The sequence below is a fragment of the Lepidochelys olivacea genome (genome assembly GCF_965140295.1).
Source record: "Lepidochelys olivacea isolate rLepOli2 genome assembly, chromosome: 7".
NCBI classification, from domain to species: Eukaryota; Metazoa; Chordata; order Testudines; family Cheloniidae; genus Lepidochelys; species Lepidochelys olivacea.
The window spans coordinates 113,959,078-113,983,090 of NC_140417.1; the positions used below are offsets into that span (position 1 = coordinate 113,959,078).

General features: G+C 41.5%; 1 protein-coding gene across 8 annotated transcripts in view; it reads left to right on the forward strand.

Moving 5' to 3' along the window:
- ABLIM1 (actin binding LIM protein 1) overlaps positions 1-24,013 on the forward strand; it is a 321,669-nt gene that overhangs the window by 289,695 nt on the left and 7,961 nt on the right. For 3 of the 8 annotated variants that reach the window (XM_084634868.1, XM_084634873.1, XM_084634867.1), the window contains exons 13-20: positions 665-769; positions 2,845-2,892; positions 5,352-5,498; positions 8,054-8,148; positions 8,304-8,409; positions 10,437-10,501; positions 10,803-10,863; positions 16,725-21,839. In XM_084634868.1, coding sequence (XP_084490994.1) covers positions 665-769; positions 2,845-2,892; positions 5,352-5,498; positions 8,054-8,148; positions 8,304-8,409; positions 10,437-10,501; positions 10,803-10,863; positions 16,725-16,762 — 665 coding nt within the window. In that variant the 3' untranslated portion in view covers positions 16,763-21,839. Of the gene's footprint in view, positions 1-664; positions 770-2,844; positions 2,893-5,351; positions 5,499-8,053; positions 8,149-8,303; positions 8,410-10,436; positions 10,502-10,802; positions 10,864-16,724; positions 21,841-23,435; positions 23,517-24,013 lie in introns of those variants that run through there. The other 5 variants (XM_084634874.1, XM_084634871.1, XM_084634872.1 and 2 more) reach the window with 5 other exon arrangements.

The window sequence follows — 24,013 nt, forward strand, 5'->3', positions numbered from 1 at the left end:
GGTTAATATGGTGGATCTGCTGGGAGGGGAAGGAATGTTCCAGTCAGAACAGTCGTATAATGAAGACCTAAGTTTAAGAATTTTAATTCCTGTGCAGCTAAGCTAATAGATTTGTGGAGAACAATGTTCTGAGATGGCCTAGGTGACCTAACATCTATTTTCCTTTTCTAATGTCTGTGATCCTTCAATTTAGGGAATTGTATTCCAGCTGCCAACATCTGCTTCTACATGCTTGGAAACCAGTTTCATTTTGGGTTTGCATATCAACTACTATACCACATGCCTGTGATTTATAACCAAAACTGTCAACCTCTGTACTGAACCATTGCTAAATAACCTTCCATTCCTCTCTCCCGCCCTGCCCATCTAACCACCAGGCTGCCAATACACAGCTCCTACATGCATGCCGTCAGAATGAATCTGAGCTGCTTAAAACTCAACTCCAGTATGAATGTGAATCTCTGTCTCTGCAGGAATATTGAAAAGCAAAGTCACCCAGTGCTAGTCAAGTCTGTTGAATATTGTTTGTTTTTAGTTCTGCTTTAAACCTCTCTTCCTCCCTGGAATTTTTGAGTTTACCGTCTTTTGGTTGGGTTTTTATTATGCTTGCTTCTTTATCACTCTCCCTTTTCTCATTTTGTTTTCTCCCTTCTTCTCATTGGAGGCAATGAGCCGTCCAGCGGTCGGAACTCCCCTGTCCCTTATCGGCCAGACAGCCGCCCTCTAACTCCAACTTACGTTCAGGCCCCTAAACATTTCCATGTTCCAGGTAGGAGCTGGCACTGTGTGTCTTGGTGTCCTGTCACAGTGTAGAATGTAGCCTTTGTCACCTCTGTCTTGTCTCCATTACTTCACGCTGTTTTACTTGGTATGCGCACACAGTGTTCTGACTCACAGGGACCTGCTCAGAGGAGTCTTGTGTTTAGCAAGTGTGGAGGGATGGATTGTGGCTTTCTCTTGCCCTGTGCTTCAGCATTAGAATGGGTTGTGGTTCAGTATTAGTCAGTAGACAGTGAGCTGACCATTTAGGGCCTGATCCTTCTCTTACTTCCCCAAGCTCTGAGCCATGCTTGGAAGAGTTACTCCTGACTTACACTAGTGTATGTGAGAGGCGAATGGGGCCTGGAGCAGTTATGATGCTCTCCAGCAAGAGCAGTTAAATCTAAGCATGCTCGTGATTTTCATATCTGATAAAGATAACTCCTGACTTGCTTTGTCTTCAGCAAGACCATTCCAAGTTAGATCTTTTTTTTTTTTTAACTAGATGAGAAAAATTCTTTTTTTGTTTTTGTACAATAACTTGACTTCCCATACAAGGATACATAAAGTCAACATGCCCTGTTTACAAGGGACAGACTGTTTTAAGTCAAATTTACAACTTTTCCACTGTGGAAAAAGTTTCCTGTTCCTGTATTTAGATGGAATGAGGGAATGTCTCTATTTATAGCTTTCCAGTGTAGGCAGGTGGAATCTATTGCATGACTTAAATACCCTGGTAGCGTTTACACTTATTTGTTATTCAAGTAGAGACAGTGGTCCACTAGCAGGAACAAAAAATGCCTCTTTGTCTCTGTGTTGTGAATTTGCCTAGTTTAGTCAGTGATGTAGGGCGTTATCAGGCAGGATTTACTTTAATTTTCATAGATTTGTAAGGTTCCTTTCCTTGATACCAAAGATAAAGTTTCAGAGTAACAGCCGTGTTAGTCTGTATTCGCAAAAAGAAAAGGAGTACTTGTGGCACCTTAGAGACTAACCAATTTATTTGAGCATAAGCTTTCGTGAGCTACAGCTCACTTCATCAGATGCATAAAGTTGTTTCCTTTAGCGCTTTCATTGGACCCATGATGTGCATTGTATGCTTCTAAACATTTTCTGTGACAGTTGTGGTAATGTAACCAAAATCTATATTATACAGTAGCAAATGGTTATTTTGCAATGCAGATTTTCAGCCCCTAATAGAACTCATTGTGAATAATGGGATTCTGATACTTGGTTTTTCACTGTAGCATTAATTTTGGATCACCTTTCCTGTTGTTTCTGTGAAGAACTTGTATGTTTTTTTTTAGAACGAACCTTTGCCTGTTTCTAAATTAGCATCTGTTTAAAAAAAAATTCCCAGCTCTTGAAGAGGTTGCTGTAGAAATACTGTGTCAGAGTTCTGAGGGTTGCAGTTAAAATCTAATGCATAATGATAATGTGCTGTACAAATATTTGTCACATAGAAATGCTTTTAATCTCTCCATGTTGTGGTTTGGTATTAGCAGGACACTAGTTAGCATTGCATGGAGCAGCCCTCTGGCCCAGTGCAGTATAAGCATTGGCTGCTCTTCAAAATGGCAGGCTAGACCACATGTCCAGCAGGTTTTACTGTGGACTGTAGGTTCGCTGCATTGCTCTACACTCGGCCAACTCCTTGGTTGGAAGGGGAATGAAGCCGCTATTGCTGAAGCACAATTTTCCAGAATGTAGTCATTGGGGGGTTGCTGTGCCCCGGTTGCTTCCGTATTCACCATCAGAATATCTCCTTTGCTTGCATTCCTTCTATAACCTTTGTGTTACTAATACACTTCTAAGTATTTAAAATGAATGGCTTGTGACTTAGATGCATCAACATGTTGCAAAATAAATGGCAAAAGATTTCATACCCCATGTCTGTGACTTTTCACCTGTTCTAGTATTTTCTCGAGTAATCCAGCTATATGTAATGCTAGAGCTAGCTTTCTGGCTTCTTCTTGTGCTGACTCCTTGGTTTGGTGTGTCTATTGGTTTGGTGTTGCGGTTTTTCTTTTATTCATAACTGAAGTCTTCCCCATGTTCACACATTTCTGCTTTTTAATTCCACAGATCAAGGCATCAACATTTACAGGAAACCACCGATCTACAAACAACATGGTAAACCCTCTTTCCTCTCTGTATTTTCTAAGTAGGAGAGTCCGCTCAATTAAACATTTGTACAGGATAGCAGAAAACATACAGTGTTTCACGTACACATTACAAATTGGAAATATTAGTTTAAAAACAGCTTTTGTTGGACAGATTGCCAAGTAGAAAGAATGAGTGGAATCTTGGCCCCACTGAAGTCGATGACAAAACTCCCGTTGATTTATATGGGACTAGGATTTCACCTTGTGTCTTTAACATGATTTAGATATCATACCTATTCCTACAGGAATTCATCATGGTAAGACTGATTTTTCAACAGGAGGGTCTCAGCATATATCGTATTAACTTTTGTTTCAGGCAAATAAAGTACAACTCTTTGTTTCCACCATAAAGATGGAGATTTTTATTGGCAAACCAGTATTCCAAATGCAAATTTGCTAAAAGAGCTAGGAACAAGTAGAATTGTTGAAAGTGTTGTATGCAGTGTATCTCTGGGGAGCCGATTTGACTGGCAAAGCCAGTGGAGCAGCTTGGATAGCAAAGTCTATTTGTTTTTCCAATATTCAGTTTCATTGCTACTTTAAACCTCTTTCCAAGCTGCCCATTGTTTTATCATTCCTCATAATAATAATGATGGGACCAGACAACTGATTTGCCACTGCCTGATGCTTTGGAACATGCTCCCTGTTATTACTGAATTCATTCACTATTGCCTTCTGCTATGAATATAGAGTATTTAATAGGAAAAGGCTTTTTTATTTTGGTAAAGCACATGTGACTATATTTCATGAGGGAATTCTTGCATTTGCCTTTAGAGATCCGACACCAACCAGTATAGTTTCTTTATAGGATTAGGTAACAGATGGACAGAATCATAAGTTTTAGATGAGCAGCTAATAGAGAGCAGCTGAGCTCACAAGGAAGAAAAAATATGGAGACCTAGATTAGAAACCGGAGTCCCATTACTGCAGGCTTAGAGCCTCTTTTAAAAAAAATTATTTTTAAACCATATTCTCATTTAAAAAATGTTCTTAATATTATTTTTTGGTTTTTATGGTTTTAATGTGTCTTCTCACCCTCCCATTAACATGTGAATGTTTAACCACTGACCTCACCAATTGTAATACAGTACTGTTTGAAGTCATGCTTTTGTTATCCCCTGACCAGCTTTTCCAGATTTCTGTATGTTTATGCATAGAACCTTCTCTACCTTAAAATTGCCAACATTCCCAATACACAGTAAGGCAGATATTTTCAAAGCGGCCTAAAGGATTTGAATATGAAATTCCTGTTAATTTTAATGGGAATAAGGGCATCCCAATTCCTTATGTTGCTTTGATAATCATAGAATCATAGAATATCAGGGTTGGAAGGGACCTCAGGAGATCGTCTAATCCAACCCCCTGCTCAAAGCAGGAGCAATCCCCAACTACATCATCCCAGCCAGGATCTCAGACTAAAGCCATAAACATTAAAATGGAATGAATCCGTTTTTGAAAAACATCTGCCTTAGCTTCCTAGTTGCAGACGTCTTTCAATAAAAGTAGGTCCAGGGATCATCTTCTGATTTGATCAAAAATAAAATTACTTGACCGAGGCTGATATTTTGCATTTTAAGAAGTAACAAGGGTGTTTTTAATACAAAGTAAACACTCGATTTTATTTTTTTTTTTTGTCTAAGGTTAACAAATAAAAACCACAATGCACATCCCCGCATTATATGATCATTTTAAAAGACTTTGGCTCAGATTTGAATTTTAGATTTGTGCCACACTGCTGAGATAAGACTCTGGAATTCCTGTTACATTAAATATAAATATAATGTAAATATAGTACAGTGGTAAATTTCATTTCTGAAGACTCTCTCCCTGCAGAGTGGATCTGAACAGAATTTAACGTTTATTACTAAACTCAAGCTCACTTTTGTTACTGAACATGAATGAGTTACTAGATGCAGCAGAGATATTCAAGTGATAAACACCTTTCTCTATTTGCTACAGACCCCTTCGCTGTTGCAGTTTTTCACAGAAGCATAGGAAATGTTCTTAAATGTGGTGGAAGTAAAATTAGTGCAGCTCCACTGAACTATTCCTGGTTTCTTGCCCTAAAGGGAAGACAAGCCAGCACACTGAAGGCTTCATTAATGATCAGCTATCATCAGGAGATACAGCGAAATACTGCTTGACATATTTGCCTGAGTTCCCTCTATCTGTCTAATCATTTTAACTGGGTGCTACTCCAATGAAATCCTGTATTTTGTGCAGAGGGGGAGAGCATAGATTTGATTCTAAGACATTAGTGCGGGGAAGAATTTAATGTACGGCAAGCTGAAACTAGGAAGCCAAAAGATCAGTGCATACACTTTTAATAACTGAAGTGCTGTAGAGTATAAAATATTAACGAAGTAAGGGAAACCATGACACTGATGTAGGCTATAACATAGCTAAGTTCCCCTGATTGCCATCTAGATGCAACTGCTTTGGCAGCACAGACCAAGTCCTCCGAGGATATCATCAAGTCCTCCAAGTTCCCAGCAGCCCATGCTCCAGCACCCAACGAGATACCACAGATTGAGACAGACCACTGGCCAGGTCCTCCCTCACTTGCGGCTGTAGGTATGCAAAAAACAATGAACTAAGTGACATGGATTAAGAGGTACATATAAATAAATCAGATTAATATTGAAACTGTAAGCTCTCGGGAGCAGGAACTGTGTCTACCCCTGTTCACCCCATAGCACATTGAGGCCTTGAATCTGATTGGGGCCTCTGTGCATGCCTGTGCTGTAAATAATAATAGCAAAGAAAACAGGTCTTATAAAAGAACTTTGGGACTGTTAACATGGACATTCTCCCATAGAGGAGATATATACTGGGCAATTGGTTATGGACGGTTCAATGTCTTGAATGCATCATAGAAGCCTGACTTCTTTCAGTTATTATTTATTTCACATTCTAGTTCTATGCTAACAGTAAATGTATTTGTAAAACATGTCATTTCTCTGGCCATGGAGCTTTTTCTGTGGCAATGATGAGCACTGTGAAGGAACAGTCATTGCACAGATACCTTCTGAATGAGACCAGCGTAAAAGTTGTGTTTCTCATCTACAACGCATCCACAGAATGTAGATCTTTCTTTTCCATGTTATTACACTGCAGGTGTCTCATTCATTGTGTTTTCTTTGAATCACATACACAATCATTTTTTTTATTTGTCTTTTGCTTTGTGCTTGTGATGATTCCTGACCAGGAGGGATGCTAGGCAGCTAATTTAAACATTACTTCTTTAGAGATGCACAAAGGAAACTCTTTAGGTTGGTTATTTCAGTTTTGTGTGAAGAGTTTGACACTCAACAGTACATTCCATGTAACTGTTCACAGAACTGTAACAAGGGTTAGGAATTCAGTGGTGTGAGATGAGGCAAATAATATGAATGGCTAATGTAGAGGGAATCAGTTCACTAGAAATACCTTCTACATGCCAATTGAGACTTCACAACCTGTGACATCAAATCGATAATTCATGGGTATTTTTAATCTTTCATTATAACACCTATGATAACTATAACATAATGTGTTATTTGTCTGTGATGGGTCATCACCTCCTCCCAGTCCATTACCCACCTGCCAATGGACTGCATCTTGATTGTTACTATTTTAAATAAAATTGCTCCATACACTGGCTCTCAGGTTGCTCTGTTTTTCCTGAGAAACTAAACATGACTGTGCAGAAACTATATTGGCCCTAATGCACTCAGGGCTTTTCTGTACTCAGCAATAAGTGGATCATTTACATATTATTTGACATGATTAAAAACAAACTCTTGAGTCTGTATTTAGGTTGGATGCCTGATTTACTGAGTGTGATGTTTTCCCTGCAGAGCTAACCTGGACCGAACAATTGAAAAATAAAAAATGTGTATTCCTACTATTCTGCAGAAAACTCTACAGAAAGACTGGGGAAAATGGCTTGTTTAGCCAACAAATCTTAACCTCTGTAACTTTTTAGCTACCTCCACACTAGCTCCATTTTACAGTTCCCTGTATAATATTGTGTTGAATTTAAGCATCCTAATGGTTCAATTGCAGGGTTTGGTTTTTACTCAAAAACTCCCATTTGGTAATAATGAGAACTTTGACTGAATTAGGACTGATTGAAAAATTAGTCAGGAATTCAGGATTTGGCCCACAGAGGGAGACTACTGCTGTCATCGAAACTGCCTGTAACCTGTTCATGACTATGTTCTAAAAAATCATTGAACCTGGTTCTCATTTACTCTACAGCTGCTTTACTTTGGCGGTCTAAATCCACAGATTTCAGAGTAACAGCCGTGTTAGTCTGTATTCGCAAAAAGAAAAGGAGTACTTGTGGCACCTTAGAGACTAACCAATTTATTAGAGCATAAGCTTTCGTGAGCTACAGCTCACTCCACAGAGTGGATTGAATATAATTCATACCTACTTGGAGACCCCTCCATGCTGTCAGTGTGGTGTAAAGTGGCCTTTGTGTAAATGAGAATCAGGCCTATTGTTCTCGGCCATTTTGGTACAGGTACCAGCGCTTTTAAATTCAAGCCTCTGTGACTGGTGATCGAGGCTTCCCCTCTCTGGTAAGCTGATGGCAAGCCTCTATGCTAGGTCCTGGAACACCACTGCTGCTTCCCTTCTATTCACTTGTGCGTGTTCTAAGCAAGTGTGAAGCTTTAGCTACTCCAAACTCCAATCTTGCAGTGGTGAAACTGGGACTTCAAACAGCTCCAGCCTCATTGCTGTGTAAGTGGATTTTGGAGTAGCCCAAACTCCATTTCTAGTTAGAGCATGTGCATATTTTTGGGAGCTGGGATGCACTGCCTAGTGCAACCAAGGGTTTCGAAGTCTAAACTGATAAGGAAGCCTAAACAGTTTGGGAACCCGTGTTCTGTTTAGTATAACTTCTCGCTGTGGATAGTGTGAAACCAGAAGGGTGATGGCAGTGGGTGGACTTGCTCAGAGTTCATTTGGATTAAGGGTGGATTTTGAAAAGGCTTTGGAAGCTACTGGCAATCTTTGCATTTATTTTTTTTTATTTATTTAACAAACTAAGTTAGGTCATACTGTGTAGTAGTCCTTACGTCTCTGGTGTGGTGGGACTGATATGAGAAAGCTCTCTTTGTACCATGGTTTTATGGAAGCAGGAGCCGACATGAGACGCAGATCAAGTGGCAGAGAGGAAGAAGATGAAGAGCTACAGAGACGTCGGCAGCTACAGGAGGAGCAGCTTATGAAGGTTGTTATAGGCTTATCTTAATACTATTTCCGAATCTTCAAAATCTTCCACTGTGCACCATGGACAGACTTTTCATAAGCAATTTCAACTGTTTTAATAAACCAATCCACCATCGTATTTTGCTTATATATATTTTTTTTTCTTCCCATTTATAGCTTAACTCTGGTCTGGGGCAATTGATACTAAAAGAAGAAATGGAAAAGGAGACTCGCGATAGGCCAGCTCTTTCAGCCAGTCGTTATGATTCTCCAGTTAATTCATGTAAGCAACAGGTGAAAACTATCTCTAAGTGGTCCATGGAAGCCCACGTGGTGTGTGCCTGGATCCTGGGCTTTCACTCCTGAAAATCTTGGTCTATACCTGTTGGCTTTATTGTTTAATGTAGAAATAATATTAAATTGAGGATTTTAGAAGGAACTTCTTGGAGGAATAACTCCTTATATACATAATGTGTGATGTAAAGTTTGGCTCTGGTAACTGCACTGCGGACACTTATTACAAACTAGTGGACTAGCTTATTAAATTACAACAAACTAAACACACCTTGCCTAAACTTGAGCTTCACATAGCCTTTTAACCTTTCCCACAGGGGAAGAGGAAATCAGAGAGCAGGGCAACACATTCCAAAGTGCTAGATCCTAGCGAGTCAATGTCTGTCTATCTAAGCTAGCATTTCAATCGGATGCATTACATTCCGGAGAAAAGGCAAAAGTATTAGCTGTCCCTTAACTGTTTGCTTACAGGGAGGTCAGTGATGCAGCCAAGAGTTTGGCCTTTTTTTGTATATATATTTTTAATATATTCTTTTATCCCTGGTGCACTTTTGTGCCCTTCTCAGAGCTCCAAGGATTATTCCTCACCTGTTTTACTTCATTCTCCTTGCCCTCAGGGCCCTGCATCATAAGTCTGCTCCAAGCCAAGAAAAATCAAGAGCAGCTCCCTGTGGAACCTGTCATTGCCACTATTCCATCGTTCTCGTGGATGGCTGCACAGCAAGATAAAACTCTCTGTTCTTCCATGTTATATGAGTAGGCTGTCTCTACAGCACTGCAAGCCCCTATTGGTCAGGGAGAGAAGGACCAGGCTAGGGCTCAGATCTCTCCTGTGACCTTTCATGGTCACAGGGCTGGCGTCTTTCTAATAATATCAGAGCTCACAAAGATGAGCAAATGCACTGGCTAGAGAGTCACCTTAATGGAAACCTCTCCGTGCCCCTCTATACCGTTACATCAGTGCTAATCTGCAACACCTCTGCCTTGTGTGAGATCTGTGGACTGCTGGTCAGACAAATTAGTGCCTTCGTCGACATCCCTTATCTCCAGAACATCTTGTCCTTTGTACTTCCTCCTGTTTTTTTTAAATGTTTCCTTAACCAGAGACCGCAAGGGCAACATTTCTGGGTGTCTGACGAAGTGGAGAGGGATGCTAATTGTGGGGAAGAGAGAAGAAAGTCCCTGTAATGGAAAATGAATTACAATGTTAACTTCGGAGGCACTACTGTAGGACCATATGACCACCCACTTAAAACTGAAAGCCAAAGAAATGCCATCGTGCCGCTGCACTTTCTGGCATCAGCTAAGACGTTAAGCAGAAGCACCATGGTACCACAGGAAAGCCTGTTTCCTTGCTATTTTAGATGAAACCAAGAGTGGTGGAACCTGTCGTCTGGTCATGCAAGATTTCCTAACCCAGCTGGGATAAGCTTTGAAGCTAGATGCTTAACCAAGCCAAAGCCCCCAACTGGTTGAGGTTCAACCATTACTACTCACTCGAATCCTACTCCCAATGAAGTCATGTGGTTGGGTACATATTTGGCTCTCTTAGCCAGGTTGTCAATGTTTGCTTTCCAAAGTCTATGCTGTTTCTCAGACTTCATTGTATCACTACCCCTTCTGACAACAAAAATTACTACACGGCCCTGGGAAGGGCGACAGAAGCCCGAGCACTGCCGCCCCAGGTGGGTTGGCCAAAGCCAGAGCACTGCTGCCCTGGGAGCGGGGCCAAAGCTGAAGCTCGAGGGCTTCAGCCCTGGCAGGGAGACTGCAACCTGAGCCCCACCATCCAGGGCTGAAGAAGCCCTTGGCCTTCGGCTGAAGCCCTGGGCGGTGGGGCTTGGACTTCGGCTTCCATCCCAGGCCCCAGCAAATCTAACGCCAGCCCTGGTGACCCCATTAAAATGGGGTCACAACCCACTTTGGGGTTGAGAACTGCTTCCTCAAATGTTCTGACTTTGAGTTTCCAGTGGATTTTTGGTGTTTTAATAGGACTTTTCTCTCCTCCTCATTCAGCCTCACATGTCTCGGCCTCCAAAACCTCCTCCCTCCCTGGCTATGGAAGAAATGGACTGCACAGGGTAAGATGGCAGCAGTGTGGAAAAGCAGAAGGTGGAGTTAATATACAGTCTGGGTATTTATTACCTTACTGATCCCATCAGGTCTCTAAATTGGATCAATCTTTCTTTTAAAACTAACATCAGCAGAACAAAAGCCACCTGCTACCAGGAGCCTTGCCCCTCCCCATTGACTAGATTCTGCTAGTGATGTGTACTGTGCAGCATGACCTGAGAGCTGAAGGCCTTTGTATGAGAAATACCTGCACAGTCATATATATGTGAACTGTGCATTCATATGTCCGTGTTTTCCTTCCTGTTACAGCCTGTGTCTACAGACTTCGGTCAGTACAATAGTTATGGGGATGTGAGCAGTGGTGTTCGAGGTAAGACTGAGTTGTTTTTGTTTTTTTCTTGTTTTGCTTTGGTCCCTGAGTGAACTGTGACACTCGCTTTGGTTTCTGCTGTTCCTTTTTAAGGCAGCAAATGTGGTTGGTCTCCTGTCTGCGTCTCAATTTTTACCTCTGTCCGGTAAACTCCAGAGTTAACTGTAAAATGTGCAGACATTTGTCAGCATTTTTTTTCCTAACCACTTTATGGGGTAGAGTCTCATTTACAGCAAGGATCTGTTCTAGCAGTGCAAAGGGGTCTCAGTGCAAATGAGAATCAAACCTTATGTATTTATTCAGGGATGTGCACTGAGTTCTGTTTTGCTATATTATAGAGCTGCAAATTATACACCATGAGCAGCATGGTCTGCAACCATGAGCCACAAGGTTGGGAGCCAGGGAGTGCTAAATTTTAATCCCAGCTCTGCCACTGGCTTGCTGTGTGACTTCGGGCCAGACATGTAACCTGCCTGTGCCCCAGTCTCCTCATCAGTAAAATGTGTTGATGATTAATATTTACAAACACACAAAGCCCGAGAGTCATGCTCCATATTGTTGTTGTTTCTGTTGTGAGAAATGTACCAGGTACAAATGACAAGGTGCTGTTACAAAGCACTCCCTGAGCTGCTGCTCAGAGATGTGGGCTCCGTTTCTTAGCTTACAATTGAGTCTGGGACTGCAGTGGCCAACGTGTCCATGTCTCTGGTTCAATCTGAAAGCTCGGGCACACGAGTGTATTGGGTCTGGTTCCCATCTCTGCGATGCTGGTGTAAATCAGGAGTAACTCCACTGGCTACGATGTGTACAAGTGCTGAGAGTGAGACTGGAATTGGGCCCTTTGTATACATCGCTTGCCATTACTGCAGTTTGTCAGAAGTTGCACTGATTATGGCACGCAGGTGCCAAAGCATGAAGTGACGCAAGATTTCCAGGGGAGTTAATCCTCTCTGAAGCAGGAGAAACACTTTGTCCTTTTAAAACATTTTTTTAACTTCACCTTTTGAGGGCCAACCCAGTCACTTCGGCGGTCGTGCTGCCAGTGACGTGCTCCATAAACTGGCAACCTCCAGGAGAACCACAGGGGCAGTGGCAACATGACATACCTCTTCTTGGAGTAGCCTTTTGGGGCCGTGAAGAGAGTCCCACGTAGGCCTCTTCAGCCAGGGAACATTACTGTAGTATGGGGAAGGAGAAGGGAAGGTGTCCTTCATTCAGCTTTTCAACTATGAATCAGGTTCTATCTGCACTCTAACTTGTAAATGAGCATGTAAAAAATGGTTAGTTTTAAAACAAGGTTTGCATTCCCATGAATCACGTTAACTACATGTTTCAGAGTAACAGCCGTGTTAGTCTGTGTGTGTGTATGGGGGTGGGGGGTGAGAAAACCTGGATTTGTGCTGGAAATGGCCCAACTTGATTATCATACACATTGTAAGGAGAGTGATCACTTTAGATAAGGTATTACCAGCAGGAGAGTGGGGTGGTAGGAGGTATTGTTTCATGGTCTCTGTGTATATAAAGTCTTCTGCAGTTTCCACAGTATGCATCCGATGAAGTGAGCTGTAGCTGACGAAAGCTCATGCTCGAATAAATTGGTTAGTCTCTAAGGTGCCACAAGTACTCCTTTTCTTTTTGTTAACTACATGGTTAGTAATGGTGACAACTAACCATGTGTCATGCAGGACAGTGGGCTTGGCTGGCTCATCAATGTCTCAGGAGATCATAATATTATTTTCTGCTCCTATGGGTCCCGCAACCAGGCTGGTGTAACTGGACTGGCCAGACTTCCTTCCTCCCTACTCTTCGGTAGAACACTCCAGAATGCTTTGTCCCATGTGCTGCTGGTACTGCCCTGTGTAGCTCCCAACCCACAACTCAGAGGTTCTCTGATTTTCCCATAATGCAAACACTGTCAGATATTGATGGGGGTGTGGATGCTCAGTCAAGGTTGACACATGGTTGCACTGAGCAAAAAGCTCATGAGTGCTCACAGCTCAACCTGTTTGTAGTAACAGGTCTGATGCGGGTGTCATGACCTGGCTACAAAAACATGGCTGAAGTTGTCATGTAATCTTAGGCTTAGAAAATGGATGGGACTGTGAACTCAGGCCACATTACATGATGCAGCTGGGTTTGTTGAGCTGCGTTCTGCTATTTATTGTGGTTTCTCCCATTTTCCAAAAGGTCTTAATGTTGGGAAATCCCAGGTCCTAGTGCCAGTGAGGTTAACTGTTTATCTGACAAGTGAGGAACCTCTTGGGATAACCTTCAGTGCATTCAAGCAGAAATGCTGGTCCCATATGTGTGGGCCCAGCCATTTGTGTTCAGAAATGTATCATCTAGGAGTTTCAGTGAGCTATCTTAGACCTACAAAGCATGTCAGGTATTTCATAGCACTTCATAGCCTTGTAAAACATCAGGAGACTGGATGAATCAGTCAGTTGATGGAGAAGCCTACAGGATGAAAATCAAACCAGCTTCTCTGGGCCTCATCCGTATTAAACAGTGCAGAGCCTACACTTGTTTTCTTCTCTCTGACTTTTGTTATACACATCAGAACAGGAACAACTGGTACTTTTTAATATCTGCATTTCTACTAAATATGGAGACAGACAGTCCTCCTCCTTAGTACTAAAAAGTCAAACAGCAAATTCTGCATGTGCTAAAGGCTTTAGGGATTGTTCAGAAGTATGTTATATGTATCAATACTGCTCCAGGCATGATTATACAGTAGTTCTCAAGATGGATCTAGCCAGGGATGGACAACTGGTCTGGTACATCTGAGTTAGTTTGCTGAAAGCTCTCCTATTCCCTATGACATTTTCTTCACTACTCCTAGAATGTGGTTTTTGTTGGATATTCAGCTCTCCTCTGCAAGTGAAGGGACGCTGCCCAATGTCCGGCATAACAGCGTGCAGCAGAGTAGCTAAGTACTGCATGTATATTTTGTACCCTGTACACAGAGAATATGAACTTACTTTCTGTAAATGTCACATTAGGGGAGTGGGCCTCTGGCTAAGGTTAGTTAGGATTTCCGGGTTCTGTTCCCAGCTCTGCCATCATCTTGTTGTGCAGCTTCGGACTTTCAGTGGGAGTTCCTGTAGATCCCTTTGACAGTCTCACTCTTTGATCCTATCTGTACTGTAAAATCCTTAGAGCCAGCTAAAAGAATTTGTTGCGTTCTTTTTTTTTTAAATACCTTTTCAAACAGTCTGAAAATGTCCACAAAAAATGTTTGTATCATTTGAAACATTGCAATTTTTGACTCAGTGAAAGTTTTCCAGTTGAATCAAATAGGTTTGGAATAAGCTTTTTGTGAGGTTCCCCCAAGACCTATCTACAGTAAGACTCTGTGGCTCAGGGACAGTTAGAAAATCCCATGAGAGACAGATGGGTCCCTACTCTTTGCTGTGTGAGGCATAGCAGTACTGCAGTGCCGATAGGAGTGCCATGTTTGCTGATGTGGTGGGAGTTCAATGCACTTGTAGAGACTAATATTTTGATGGTGATTATTTTAAATAATAATTTGCACTTTTGCACTTATGAACATTACTTGAATTGACCCACAAGAAATATATTTCTACTATCTGTGCCGTAGTGCTTATATTCTTTACCATAACGACTTAGGACTTGCACAGGAAGCGTGTACTGATTTAACTAGGGCTGTCAATTAATCGCAGTTAACTCATGTGATTAAGTCAAAAAAAATCAATCGCAATTTAAAAAATGTATCACGATTAATCACACTTTTAATCACACTGTTAAACAATAGAATACCAATTGCAATTTACTAAATATTTTTTGATGTTTTTCTACATTTTCAAATATATTTATTTCAGTTACAACATAGAATACAAAGTGTACAGTGCTCACTTTATATTATTATTTTTATTACAAAAATTTGTGCTGTAAAAATGATAAACAATTTTTCAATTCACCTCATACAAGTACTGTAGTGCAATCTCTTTATCGTGAAAGTGCAACTTACAAATGCAAAATTTTCTTTTGTTACATAACTGCACTCAAAAAACCCAAAACAATGTAATACTTTAGGGCCTACAAGTCCACTCAGTCCTACTTCTTGTTCAGCCAATTACTAAGACAAACAAGTGTATTTACATTTATGGGACATAATTCTTCCCACTTCTTATTTACAGTGTCACCTGAAAGTGAAAACAGGCATGCACATGGCACTTTTGTAGCATATCTGGCAAGGTATTTCCGTGCCAGATACGCTAAACATTCGTATGCCCCTTCATACTTGGGCCACCATTCCAGAGGACATGCTTTCATGCTGATGACGCTCACTAAAAATAATGTGTTAATTTATTTTCTGACTAAACCCCTTGGAGGAGAATTATATGTCCCCTGCCCTGTTTTACCTACATTCTGCCATATATTTCATGTTATAGCAGTCTCGGATGATGACCCAGCAAATGTTGTTCGTTTTAAGAACACTTTCACTGCAGATTTGACGAAACGCAAAAAGGGAACCAATGTGAGATTTCTAAAGATAGTTACAGCACTCAACCCAAGGTTTAAGAATCTGAAGTGCCTTCCAAAATCTGAGGGGGATGAGGTGTGGAGAATCTTTTCAGAAGTCTTAAAGGAGCAACACTCCGATGCAGAAACTACAGAACTGAACCACCCAACAAGAAAATCAACCTTCTGCTGGTGGCATCTGACTCAGATGATGAAAATGAATATGCATCAGTCCGCACTGCTTTGGATCATTGTCGAGCAGAACCTGTCATTGGCATGGATGCATGTCCTCTGGAAGGATGGTTGAAGCATGAAGGGACATATAAATCTTTAGTGCATCTGGCATGTAAATATCTTGCGACGCGGGCTACAACAGTACCATGAGAACAACTGTCCTCACTTTCAGGTGACACTGTAAACAAAAAGCGGGCAGCATTATCTCCTGCAAATGTTAATGAACTTGTTTGACTGATTGGCTGAACAAGAAGTAGGACTGAATGGGCTTGTAGGCTCTAAAGTTTTACATTGTTTCACTTTTGAATGCAGGTTTTTTTTGTACGTAATTCTACATATGTAAGTTCAACTTTCATGATAAAGAGATTGCATTACAGTACTTGTATTAGGTGAACTGAAAAATACTATTTCTTTTTTTTTTTACTGGCAAATATTTATAATCAAAAATAATAATATGAAGTGAGCACTGTACACTTTGTATTTTGTGTGGTAATTAAAATCAATATATTTGAAAAGTAGAAAACATCCAAAAATATTTTAATAAATGGCATTCTATTATTCTTTAACAGTGCGTTTAATCGTGATTAGTTTTTTCTAATTGCTTGACAGCCCTAGATTTAATTAATGTTTAGGATGTTGCACTGATTTAATTAAGCCAATTTCTAAACCAATGTCATTAAATTGGTACCGTTTTCTCATTTGGATAAGGCCTTGGATTCTAATTCCCTTCTCCCTTAAATCTTTCCCTTGACTTCAGTAGAAACTGGATCAGGCCTTTGGATTCAAGTCAGTCAAAAAATCTGACCTGTCCCCAACAATATCAGTACATCACATCAGTTTCAACACTGTCGATTGACTGGGACAGAGAGACTGTTATCTCTTTCATGTTTAATTACAAAATAAGCGGAGATGAGTTACTGGAGCTAATGCACCCTTTTGTGAATTGATAGCAACTATCTTCCGATATCTCTGAGAAACATCAATAGTGTCAGAGTGGTGAACAGCAAGCTGATGTCTGCTGGAGGCTGCAAACTGATCTGATACTGCTTTCGCTGAACAATTAAAATATTCTGTTTGGTGTTTGTGACCAATCCATGTTCTGCTGCATTCTAATGCTGACAAGATTTCCCTTTGCTTTTCAGATTTCCAGGTAGAGTACGGGTTTTCATCCATCAACTGACAGCAGAGATAAAAACATCCACTCTGTTATTCAAGTCTGAATTACTGCTACAGGGAAGGGTTTTTTTAAGACATTTGTTTCAGTTTATCTGCATGTTTAAGCATAATCAACGATGTAGACTTGTATCAACAAGGGACAGGCACAGCTAAGATTCTTCCTGGTACAGCCCCAGAACTGTATGGGTGAGGAGGCCCGCACGCCAGTTTTGTGACCTGCTTTGTAAAGCTAATTGATGTGGAAATGAAAGTTTTCTGTAGTGGTTCCTTCTTGGCATCTGAGCATGGGTTCTCTCTCCCCATGTCTTGTCCCAACTAAAGGGTGGTCTAGACACATTCCTCTTCATTCTGGGGGCCCCCATCTTCCATACTACAAGCCCCAAACTCTCCCTTTTCGTCTGTGGCTGTGAACATGGAATTCACCCTCCAGCTGAGAAAGCTGGCCAGTGGTCTCCTATGATGCTGTCACCATAGATTTTCCAGCAGTAGATGCTCTTGCAAGTGCCAGCCCCTCCTCTCCAGATCCCAATGATAACTTTTTGCCATTGCATATCTTAATGAATGTTCACAATAATATGTATTTGTACAGCACCTAGCACAATGAAGCCCCAACATGGTTGGCCTGTAGGCTCTATGGCAATATAAATGCTAAATAATTATTATAATTTAAATACTTGGGCAAATTGATTATGTACCGTATCAAAGATGGATCTGCAGTGAGAGGATAACAGATTACAAGATATATTTGTCGTGCCATGCATTGTGCTTAAAGTGTGGCTATGCTATGAACAGTAACTATGTAGAAATGGCACCTTCTTAACCCAGAGCTGCCTCCTGTGTGCGTTCCCAGTAAAATCTGCCTGTGTGACAAAAATAAGTTGAAGCTACTTTTCACTTGCTATCACTGTAGAACCAATACACCTAGCAGAGTGTAAACTGGAGTCTATTCATGCTGGTACATATTCAGCATAATTGTTCATTAAATGCCCGATTTAACTCCCACTAAGGTCAAAGAATCTCTTTCCATTGACTTTCGTGGGAGTTGCCCTAAGTTTCAATCAGTTGTTCCTGTGGAAAAGGCATTAGGTTTTCCCAGGTGTCCATGAAGATAAAATGGAAAAGTAGGATACACATGTAACAGAGCCTTTGTAATAGGACCTGCAAAGCCTTTATTACTGATGATGTGTGAAATGGAAAGAACTCAGATTGACTGTCACAGGTAGAGTTTGCAGTTAGAAATGACACCATTTTACTTGTCAGCTGAGCATATCGGATATAACTGAGTGCTGTTTGTTATGAGAAAAAAGACTTGCGTGGAATTTCATGGTGCCATTTTTGCAGTCACTTTTTCAGAGTAAAGCCACACTCTAACACTATCCAAGTGATAAAGTGACAGTTGCAAGGGGCAGCGTGACCCAGTGGTTTAATAGTGCCCAGACATATTGTCGTGTGGGATCTGAGTTCACAGGCGCCAACTTTCGCTGGTGCCGGTGGGTGCTCGTGCCTCGGCCCCGCCCCGACTCCGCCCCCTCCCTGCCCTTATTGGATCCCTCCCCAAATCCCTGCCCTGGCCCCGCCTCTTCCCCAAGCGCGCCACGTTCCTCCTCCTGCCCCCTCCCTCCCTCTCAGGCTTGCCGTGCTGTTTTGCAGCGCAAGCGCTGGGAGGGAGTGGGGAGAAGCAGGATGCGGTGGCCCACTCAGGGGAGAAGGTGGAGGCGGAGTGCAGGCAGAGGTGAGCTGGGGCGGGGAGCTGCCTGTGGGTGCTCTGCACCCACCAATTTTTCCCCGTCAGTGCTCCAGCCCTGGAGCACCCGCGGACTCGGTGCATATGTCTGAGTTGAGGTTCCAAGCTGCAAGCCCACAGAGGAAGCCATGGAGACAGGAAAGGTGTGGCCACTCTGTAGTAACCCCCTGGTTGATTGGGAGTGCTATGGATGGTTTCACAGTGAGCCATGTCCAGGCCTACTGAGCCGAGAGCAGATCAGAGCCTTTGAGGGAAGGAAAATTGGAGATGGGATCCAGAGCTCACCTTAGAAAAATAATAAGCAGGAGTTATGACATTGTTCCATATGTTAAGATTAATTGTTAAGATTTGAGGAAAGTTTGAGCATAAATTCACCTCTGTTTTCACCATTACATAAGTACCTTTTCCCTGTGTGTGTGTATGTGTAACCTGTGAGTCTGATGTATACCTATATCCGATGCAGTCCCTCCCGGATGGTCATGTTCCCGGAATGAGAATGGACAGAGGAGTGTCTATGCCTAACATGTTGGAACCAAAGGCAAGTGCAGCTAATATTTTCCTTCGAGACAGTGAAGGTTTGAATATGTACTGCAGATGAGATACTATAGGAAATGTCTTGAGTCCCTGTTGTTTCTCTTTCCCTCATCCCAATCATTGCTCCTTATGTGCCAAATCTCTCCCTCTGTGCTGGCCCTCACCTTGCATGGGTGTGCCTCCTGTCTGCTTCAGGGGAGGGACAAGAGCAGCCACAGTATGCAGCCCCAAGGAGGGATTTCAGAGGGCAACACTGAGAGGCTGAAAGTGCTTGAGTGATGCCAAATGCAGCTCATTCCCTGCACAGCTGTGATTCAAAGAGCCAAAACAGCAGGAACCCACAGTGCTTAAACCTGGATAGACGCATAACTCAGGAACAGGCATGTTTAACTGTAGTGAGGCGGGGTTAGTTACAGAGCATTAGTGGAAAGGGAAGGGCTTAATTCTCACACTAGGGCCTCTTTATACCACTCCAGCTGTGGAAAGAGGCCTTGGTGTAAATGAGCATCAGATCCTAAAAGTTAAATAGGGTTTGATACTCAAGTTATTGGAGCAGGAGGAGAAGTCATTTATACACAGGCATTGTCCAACTTACCCGACTGTGTATGCTGCTTGTTAGTAAAACAAATGCAGTTATCAGCATAGCTGTTATGCCTCACCTTACAGTACATCTGAAACCTGTGGGTTATAGCAACACACCTTTCTAGGGGTGCACGCTAACCCGTAAGAAGAGATCATTCTCCTTATTAAGAGATAATGTGAAGCTGCCTGGTGCAGTAAACAGATGCATTTTCCCCACCTCTGCTTTTGAGCCAAGCTCACTGCCTTTCTGAGACTCTCTCTTTCCATTTCATTCTAACCTGTTTGACTGGCATAGTGAGCCAAAAGGGAAGCATGAAAACATTATTTTTCGAGAGTAATTGAAAGACAATGGCGAGGGACAGCGGCAGTGCATCTTTTCCTGTGGATTAGTACTGCCCCTGCCTTGACGGTACTGTATGTAACAGATTGGCACCGCTACCTGTCCAGTTGGCAGAAGCCCTGTATAATCTCCAGGTGACTCCCGTGTGACCAAGAGGAATGTTCCTTAGGTGTACCTCCGCTTCCCACACAAACATTTAGACTGACGCATGCTCACCAAAATCCGTCATTTCTCAGTATTCAAAGGGAACATTCACATGACTCATGTGACCCAGGTGCATTAATCCCCATGTGACTAGATTACGCTCAACTCTTATGGTCCTACAATATCTTGGATTTTCCTGTAAAACATAGTGAAGGAAGTAAAGAGAGGCATTGTTCTTGGTCATTACTGTTAATAGTCACAGGGAGAAGATTGTTACCAGCTAATGTGAAATGTGGCTTATGAGAAATGAATTGGGAGTTGCGGGGGAGTCTTAGTCCATTTCCAAGCCTGCAGATGGCACCATCCCAAATTAGCTATCACCTAAACTGACACAAACTGAGACCCCGAGTTGGTAGCCTCAGTAGAGAAGCCAAAGTCTTAAGCAGGCAAAGAGGCTGGAGCACCCAAGTAATCCACCTAGCCATTGAGCTGCCACCTTTACCGAATTTTATGGGACAGGCCCAGTTTTGAAGCGCTCGAGAAGTGAGACAGATGGTGGGAAGCTTGCACTGCTGCTGCCCTACTGTACCTGTTCTAACAATGAATAACAGACTCACATCTCCAGGGCTGTCAGTCCACCTGCCTTCATCAGCCCTAAATTCAATTTTGAAAAGAGGGATTCTTAGGGTGTTTGTTGAGAAAGGATGGTATCACCTGGGTATAAAATGTAATACTTTACAACTGTGGCTAAAGGCATTTTGGGACTGAAACTGAGTGTTAATAGTGAGAGGGATTCAATTAGAGCTGTGTTTTACATTGTATATATTTCTCTATTGATGGTTAACCTGCTGAAAAACTATGGTTTTGCCAAAATCCTAAGGGTTGATGTTTCTGCCTTTAGGGTGAGCAGCAATTTTTGCAGACAACATTGCCTTCTCTGCTTCTGAACCAGCATCAGACATATTATAGAAGGCCCTATCCCTGGCTTCATAAGCCTTGACCTAAATGAAATGCATATTTTAAAAATATATTTATATATCTACCTTAGGGAATTCACCACTCCCTAGATCTTGCTTTATTCTGGCTCCTTACTGCAATATAATGCCTGCTTTGATGCAATATAACCTCTTACAGCCACCATTTCTGTTGATGGACCCAGGCAATACATTTTTAAATAACTGTTATTCTTGCTTTGGGTGGCAAATTCTGACATTGTCCTCAGGGTAAAATTTATGGGAATTTTGCTGAAGTAAAAGTTTAGTTTGTGTTGACATTTAATCATGTAGGGCCAGATTCTCAGTTAGTGTAAATTGGTGTAGCCCAATTAACTTGCCAACACCAACTTAAATGAGCTGAGGATCTGGCTCAAAATGTGTGTTTATTGCCCATGAAAAATATGGGATGTGGAAATTGGTGAATTTCACGAAACTTCACCCAATAGAAACAAGCAAAGAGTACCTCAAAAGGGGATTAGAGTTTGTGTGTTCTGAAACCAAGAATGATGAACTATGCTATGTAGTGAATTTTTAAATATAAAACATGATGATGACCTCAAACCTTTGAAATAAGCTTTCCCTGTGTTCACTGTGGTTATTTTATGACAAGTTACACTTTTTCATATAAAATTGTATACTGTAGTTATTTTAAGTGTTGAACAGAAACAATGTAACTCTTAAAGTATAAAGTAGAACTAATTGTACAATTATGAGAATGTCAGACTCTACTAAGACATACTGGTTGTAAGATATGGTTAAGTACACGTTATTTAAGTTATTAACTACAATAAACTCAATGGTATGTTTATTTATGGCTGAATCTTATTTATTGTGCTTCTGAAAAATTTGTTGGGATAGTTGGTGACTATGGAATGAACTTAGTGAGGCAGGACAATACAAAGTTTTGTCACCAGGGACAGTCTTCATTTCTAAGAACGTTAAGCGTATTTATAACATTGGCTGGCTGCATAGCGGTTTCTGTGAGAGGAATTGGTGGTCTCTGTCCTTTCCCCAGTGGACAAATATGCACATCACTAAAACCACCACCACAGCTGGCAATAAAGGCCAATCCAATTTGCACTGAAGCCCATGTTAAAACTCACATTAACTTAAATAAGAGTTGAGTCAGGCCGTAATTGAGAAGCCTGTGGGCATGCTCAGCAGAGCGGCCAAAGGTGAAATGGACAATAGGAGATGGACCATTAGAGGTTCCATTACCTTTAGACATGGTCTCTCTAAGTTATGGCAAAGACACATAGGTGTCTCGGCAAAGGGACACCTGAACTGTTGCTGTCTATTCTGTAGATGTTTGATAACTAAACAGAGGACTTCAGTTTCCAGGGCTGTGAATCCAGCACTTCATTTTAGGCACCAAATTTTATTTATTCCTTTCTGTGGCATATCATTTTGATTGGGTCAGATTGATTAGGGAATAGCTGACAGGAAAAGCTCCAAGTCTTTTCATTTTAAAACTGTGGCATTAAACCTGTCCAAATAAATGAAGAGCATGATCTTCCTTAGTCCCAAAAATTGATTAATGTGGAATATCTGACTATTGAGTACAGTATTAATCAAACCAGAGAACCTCATAAAATATTGTATAGAAGATTGAATGGATGTATGCCATGTTAAAGAAGGGGAAGGCATGTACAAAACCTTCTACAAAACCTTTTCCTGCAATCCATCCATCGATGTCAAGGTCAAAATGCACAGTGGCGACCTGTGATTTGTTTGTAAACAAATCAACAAACAACATGAAAATAATTCATCTGATAAATTTCACTCAACACAAGGCCCGATGTGGTAACTAACAAAGTTGTTAAGAGATGCTACTTTTTCTGACTATTTTCAGGTGGTGGTGGTGGTGGTTGAAGTACAATAGACATTAGTTCTTTTCCTTAGAACTGTGCAAATTATTGCAACCATCAAAAGTGTTCATGAATGCTATATATATTTTTACCTAAATAAACTCCACGCTAACTTACCAAGTGGCAAAAAATTTACTAGAGATGCATCTTTGTGGCTAAAAACAAATGTATATACTGTACCTTTTATATAAGTCTGTGGGAAGTGTGGATATACACATCTCTGAAAATGGTGCTGACGGGTATTGTACCTACGAAATGTGGTCGAGTTGATTTTGTTAGCGAAGGAGTATTTGTTCAAGCCAGACTGGACTTCAATTTCAGGCAACTTGAAGGTTTTTTTTATAGTTTTGTAATTTCCTTCTAAGAACAGTGGTTGTGTGGTTGGGTGAAGAATACATATATGTTCTTTGTTTTTGAATGTAAATATGTCTCTTCCCCCTCCTCCCCCCATCCCTCTTATACACAAACAGATTTTTCCATATGAAATGCTCATGGTGACCAACAGAGGGCGAAATAAAATATTACGGGATGTAGACAGAACCCGGCTTGAGGTAAGGAAGCAAGTTCTTAAATAGACTTTCCTACTGAAGTTTATTATTGTTCCTCATTTGAACAATCAAATGTAGAAGTGTGGGCCCTTGATTAGAACCAAGAAGCCTGCTCAGAAATGCCTTGCTTAGCAATGGAGATTTGTCAAGAGGAAGGATTCCGGAGGTGGTAGCAAAGGCGAAGGGTTAAACACTATAGCAATTGCAAATCTGCATTGAGGAATGAATATGAATGTCTCATTTAACCTCACTGACAGAGCTGCTCAAGCATCCAGTTGTGTTTGCTCATAAATTGATGAGAAGGCAGATATTGGTAAATCATTATCCAATAATCTTAGGAACATGAGCTCCGGTCCAGTATCACATCTCTGGCAGTGGCCGGTTCCAGATTCCATAGGTGCTGGGGGTGCTGGCTTGAAGTGGTTTCCATCAAATACGGGGTTTACCGTTTGGTTCATTAGCTCTCAGCACTCCCACTGTACGGATTGTTCCAGCCCCCC